The sequence below is a fragment of the Emys orbicularis genome, chromosome 18 (genome assembly GCF_028017835.1).
Source record: "Emys orbicularis isolate rEmyOrb1 chromosome 18, rEmyOrb1.hap1, whole genome shotgun sequence".
In the NCBI taxonomy this organism is placed as follows: domain Eukaryota; kingdom Metazoa; phylum Chordata; order Testudines; family Emydidae; genus Emys; species Emys orbicularis.
The window spans coordinates 6,091,288-6,097,287 of NC_088700.1; the positions used below are offsets into that span (position 1 = coordinate 6,091,288).

Consider the following 6,000-nt stretch of genomic DNA (forward strand, 5'->3'; position numbering starts at 1 on the left):
TTTGCTTGACTTGCTTTTATAGAAGTCTTGGCCTGTTTCCTGAAAAAGAATCTTCTAGAGTGCCACTGGAGAACACATTTTAAAGGAACAATCAATTATATCGTAATAATCAAAACCAAGGGAGATGTAACAAGAATTGAATAGACTGAGGGGCTGGGGGGGAAGGGTCAGGCATAGAAGGAGAAACAGTAAAGTGGAGAAAACACATGCATGAGATAACATCTGTTCAGGGAAGGTCTGCTATTGCAAGCTATAGCAGACTGTGGCACCATTGAACATTCTCTCTATGATAAAAGCTTGACTACGATTTCAAAAATTGTGCAAAAATCTAATAAGCACAGTAGATGGTTTTCTGTGATGATGGAGTATTTCAGATTAATATTAGCGATGACGTCCCAGTGAAAAGCCTTATAGTGATTTCATGTAACTGTCTCAGTCATTACTCTGCCCTTGACTTACCTCTCTATTAACCTGTCATCCCATTTTTCCATCCTGTACGTAATGCATCTTGTCAGTGAATGTTTGACAACTGTTCTTTGTTTGTCAGCTCCCAATCCCATTTACACTTACGGAGCTACACGTTGATGAACATAATTTTCTTGACTGCTGAACAGATGGACTTGCATTCATTTCACTCATGATCTTGTTGCTCAGTTACTTTAAAAACAAGCCAGAGCTACCATTTAGAGCACTATTTACTCTGTGCAACATGAACATGATGTAACTAGACCATGCAAATAAATATACCCATGCAATTATCTTGCTGTCAGCATTGATGAGGCTAGTTCTATGGAGTATTATGTTTTACAAGGTAATTTATGATATGCATGTGTTGATGGCCATGAATATTTCCTGATGAACTTGCTAGGAACTCAGAGTCTTGCTATTGAATTCTGTCATCATTAAGTACCTAACTTTGCTACAGTCCCATATGCTCTGAAACTACAATGAGTTTTCTTTGGGTAGAATACAAAAAATAATCATGTAAATAAATCCTGCCGCTGGGCTAAGAGTAAACTAATGAACAAGGGGAAACCTGCGAATGTGGCAAAAATCATACAGCCGATGGGTATTATAGTTGCCTTGGACAGCGTTTTGGATGCGTATGGTGCACATAGTGCAGTAAGAGTAACGTCACATTTCTCTTTGCATTAAAACAAGGTAAGACCAGTTCTTTACTTTCCTTAGCGATCCCATATGGTCTGAGATAGACACTAAAAATTGTCCAGCACTGAAATACCTGAGCTGTGTGGCTGCCATCAAGTGCTTTCAGATGCTCGCATGTCCTCAAGCAGCCTGCCTGGCACTTTGAAAAAGTGCTGGTTGAAAGTTCAGGAGAACGAAAGAGGCAAGTGTAGGGCCTTGCTCCGGTGAACGCCTATAGACTGAAGATGTTCAGTTCATTCCTGGGGACAGACAAGAGGTTTTGGCATAAGCAGGGCCGGCTCTAGGTTTTTTGCCACCCCAAGCAAAAAAATTTTTGGCTGCCCCCCACCCCAGCCCTGGGCTCCCCCCACACCTCCCTGCCGCCCCAGCCCTGGGCTCTCCCCCCACCCCACCTGCACTCCCTGCTGCCCCAGCCCTGGGCTTCCCCCCACCAGTGCTGACTCTGCCCACTCCCTCCTTGCCTCCAACCGGTCCGGTGCAAGCAGCGGGGCTCCCGGGCCGTGCCTCAGCTCAGGGTCCCTCCAGCCAGGGCTCCCACCTCCAGGACCGGCCAGACCCAGGAGGGCAGAGCCGGGGGACTGCCCCAGCAGGGGGCTGAGGAGCCGGGGCAGGGCAGCCCCAGAGGGAGCGGAGCCCCGGAGAGTGGGACGTGGGCCCCACATGGCAGTGCCCCGGGCACCGGTCCCCACTATGGCCCCACTGCTGCTGCTGCTCGTGGCTGCCCTGCTGCAGTCCCTGGGTGGCTTGGGCTGCTTCGCCCAGCCCCGGCTGCGGCGCTGGGGTGCAGCCGCCCTGCGGCACCTGCAGGCAGCTCTTAGTGTCTCGGAGTCCGCCTGGCCATAAGGTGCGGGCGCTGCTCCCCGACGCAAACCGCAGCGGCCCCAGGGCGCCCCCCCGTGCAGGACGTGCTGCTGCTGCCAGGGCCGGCTCTAGGTGTGCCGCCCCAAGCCAAAAAAAAAAAAAAAAAGGGCTGGCTGGAATGCTACTAGGGTTACCATATTTCAGCAAGCAAAAAAGAGGACGGGAGGAGCCCCGCCCCCGTCCTGCCCTAGCCCCGCCCCGCCCCTCCCACTTCCCGCCCCCCTCAGAACCCCCAACCCTCCCCCCCGCTCCTTGTCCCCTGACTGCCCCCTCCTGGGACCCCTGCCCCTAACTTCCCCCCAGGACTCCACCCCCTACCTAAGCCTCCCTGCCTCTTGTCCCCTGACTGCCCCCTCCTGAGACCCTCCCCCCATCCTAACTGGCCCCCTAGGACCCTACCCCCTACCTGTACCCTGACTGCCCCAACCGTTATCCACACCCCCACCCCCAGACAGACCCCTGGGACTTCCACGCCCCATCCAACCACTCCCCACCCCCTGACAGCCCCCCCCAGAACTCCCGACCCATCTAAACCCCTCTGCTCCCTGTCCCATTGACTGCTCCGATCCCTCTCCCCACTCCTGCCCCCTGACAGCCCCCCCCCCGAACTCCCAACCCCCCCCTCGCTCCTTGTCCCCTGACTGCCCCCTCCTGGGACCCCTGCTCCTAACTGCCCTCCAGAACCCCACCCCCTACCTAAGCCTCCCTGTTCCGTATCCCCTAACTGCCCCCTCCTAAGACCCCCCCCACCCTAACTGCCCCCTGCCTGTACCCTGACTGCCCAAAACCTTATCCACGCCCTCCCCCAGAAAGCCCCCCCCCGAACTCCCGACCCCCCGCCGTCTCTTGACTGCCCCATCCAAAACCTCCCTGCCCCTTCTCCGACCCCCTGGCCTCCTTGTTGTTGGCCTTCGCCTAATGTCTCTGTGAACTTGCTCAGGAACGGCCTGAGCCCTTCATCCCGGCACGCTGGCTGGCAGCGGGGGAGGAGCTCCAGACTGCCCGAGGTGATCTGCGAATGCAGGGAGGGAGGGAGGGAGGGAGTGATCTCTGCCGCAGGGGAGAGGAGGAGGGGCTCTCTCTGGCTGTCAGAGCCTCATGTAAGTGGCACTATCCGGCCGGCTGCCCTGTTAGCCGCGCGAGCTCTGCATGGCGGGGGAGAAGTCCGGACATTTACAAATTCCCCCCGGACGCTATTTTTAGCTCAAAAATCCAGACATGTCCGGGGGAATCCGGACGAATGGTAACCCTAAATGCTACCCCTGAAAATGTGCCGCCCCAAGCACGTGCTTGGTTTGCTGGTGCCTGGAGCCGGCCCTGGGCATAAGGATCACCAACTGTAGGGGTTGTGTGGAGTGCATGAGGGACAGCATGCTCTGGAGTGTGACCATAGGAGCCTGGGGAAAAGGAGGCCCCAGACAGGCTATGTGTACAGTTGTCAGGAAGCTCTATAAGAGAGAAAATGGCTGAGGTAATATCTTTTATTGGACAAACTTCTGTTGGTGAAAGAGCCGAGCGTTTGAGCAACACAGAGCGCTTCGTTTTCAGGTCTGCATGGTTGGCAGCTTGGCTAGCTGTCTGCGTATGGTCCAGGTGGGTACATACTTGGGCAGCTATCACAACCGGCCCTTTGTGCTACCCTGCTATTTTTAGCATGCTAGGTGAAGCAGAGCTAGCGCGGGTACGTCTAAGCGAGCGGGGAATGACCCCCTCCCAGCTCAAATGCAGACATACCAGTAAGTGACTGCTCAGCAGTGGTCCATGACCCAGCCCATTCCAGGAGCGGGATCAGACGCGGAGCCCTTCAGCTATCAGATTAGGGCGCTCCCAAATTATGAGCGAAATCCTGGCTTTAGGGGTTGGAGCTCTTATTCTTGAGAGAGAGAACGGGTGCGCGGAGGAGTTAGTGGTTGCAGGGCTCACCGCTTGTAAACCAGCCTTGCCATTTCCCCTGGGCCACCTTACAGCCCCCTGCTAACCTCCTGTCTCCTGGTCTATGCAGAGGGGACGGGAACCTGCTCGCTTCCAACAGCACCTTTAAAACATGCTACCACAAGCTGATGTTCAAATGCTTTTTCACACTAATGCATTATGGACTCCAATGGCAAGCTGCTCCTCACAATCTCGTTTGTCCCCACCTGCTTTTGTGGTGCTGTTTGTCATGTTAGTGAGGCTTTGGCTTGTCTGGTGGGAGGCACCCAGGTACAAAAGCAAATTGGGTTGAGCCCATCTTGCCCATACTGGTTAAAGTGCTGCTTTCATTGGGATAGCTAGAGCCAGGCCTGGATGAACCAAGGAGGCCTGGTAGCGTGTAAAGTAAACCAAGCCAAAAAGAGCCATGAGCCACCAAGCACTGTTGTAGCAGGATTTGTCATCGGGCTAACCTGGCAGACACGCTGGAAGTGGGATTTTAGAGCATCATTTCACACGTATTCTTTAGCACATCTGCTTCTGTAATTGTAATGCATTGGGGAGAATCGGGAAATGTCCAATAGCCCCTATGATTCCCCATTTTCAAGTGCATGTGCGATTTAAAAAACGTTCACTGACTAATCCAGCCAAGAGTTACCAGTGATCACTCCAGCCACCTGCGTTACTACTCCGTTTTTCACCCCTTGCAGATGAAATGAATGACCATCAGAACACATTATCCTATGTCCTGATTAACCCGCCGCCGGACACCCGACTGGAACTCAACGATATAGTGTATGTATGAACGTAACACCGAGTGTTTGCCGTGCAATGCAAAACGGTGGGAGAAAATGGCTAAATGTCAGCTGAGTATCTATTTATTTTTGAGATTTTAGCTGACACGGGTCATTCTCATGCTCTGGGGACCCAGCCGTGGAGGAGGGATGTGGCGAGCGGCAGGAACCTCTGGGGCGGGGGGGGGGGCAGGTGGAGTGGAGGAGGGATGTGGTGAGCAGCGGGAACCTCGAGGGGGTGGGCAGGTGGAGTGGAGGAGGGATGTGGAGAGCGGTGGGAACCTCAGGGGGGAGGGGCAGGTGGAGTGGAGGAGGGATGTGGAGAGCGGTGGGAACCTCTGGGGCAGGGGGGCAGGTGGAGTGGAGGAGGGATGTGGAGAGCAGCGGGAACCTCGAGGGGGTGGGCAGGTGGAGTGGAGGAAGACTTACCAGGCAGGCAGCAGCAGCAGGCGGTGGGGGGCCTCAGGGAGGGGAAGACGCTGAGCCTCCACCACAGCCCAGGTGTCCGGCGGGTCAATGGCAGTTGCTCCAGGGAAGGCTAAGCCTATATCCCCCCCCCCCATGAGAGTACTTGTATTTGTGTAGCAAGTTATTCACATTCTGCCCTGAAGAGGTGCTGTGTCACATCTGCTCATTTATACTGGTGTCAATCTGGAGTAACTCCACTGATAGCAACAGAGTTAACGTGAGAGGAACTGAGGGCAGAGAGCTTTGGTAGCTTTCCCCAAGAAAGCCTGTGCTTGGAAATGAGCTAGGTAACACTAATGGGCTTGTTCTGTTTCTCCTAGGTATTTAATACGATCTGACCCTCTCGCTCATGTAGCCAATGACTCCCACAGTCGAAAAAGCAGCTGCAGTAACAAGCTGGACCCATGCAATCCTGAAACAAGAGATGAAACGCAGCTCTAAACAACCTTGCCACTGCCCATGTCTTCTTCTCATATTGCTAATGCATGGAATTGTAAGAGCATTTACTATCAACTGTACCCAAGGGGATGGATTCTTTGGGGACAAAAATGGATTCCAGGTGGAACACTTACAAGAAAAAAATCCAGTGAACACTAATTGTCAGTGGGTTCCAATGCCCTGGCAGTTTCCTCCGCATTGCACTAAGAAAATGTAATTCCCAACCTGGATTCAAGCTGCTTAGAAATGCCTTGAAAGGAAGCTCTGCAAACCTTGGAGTTAAAGGACAGTTGGCCAAATAAAAGGCTCAAGGATTCATACAGTTATTTGTTTTTAACTTTTTTTTTAATATATACCGCAA

The 6,000-nt window shown here is 53.4% G+C and overlaps 1 protein-coding gene across 4 annotated transcripts in view; it reads left to right on the forward strand.

Annotated features, from left to right (window-relative positions):
* The window catches only part of KCNT1 (potassium sodium-activated channel subfamily T member 1), a 206,083-nt gene extending 200,441 nt beyond the window's left edge, over window positions 1-5,642 (forward strand). For all 4 annotated transcript variants that reach the window (XM_065418688.1, XM_065418690.1, XM_065418691.1 and 1 more), the window contains 2 exons: window positions 4,650-4,734; window positions 5,522-5,642. In XM_065418688.1, coding sequence (XP_065274760.1) covers window positions 4,650-4,734; window positions 5,522-5,642 — 206 coding nt within the window. The remainder of the gene's footprint in view (window positions 1-4,649; window positions 4,735-5,521) is intronic.
* Window positions 5,643-6,000: the final 358 nt, after the last annotated feature.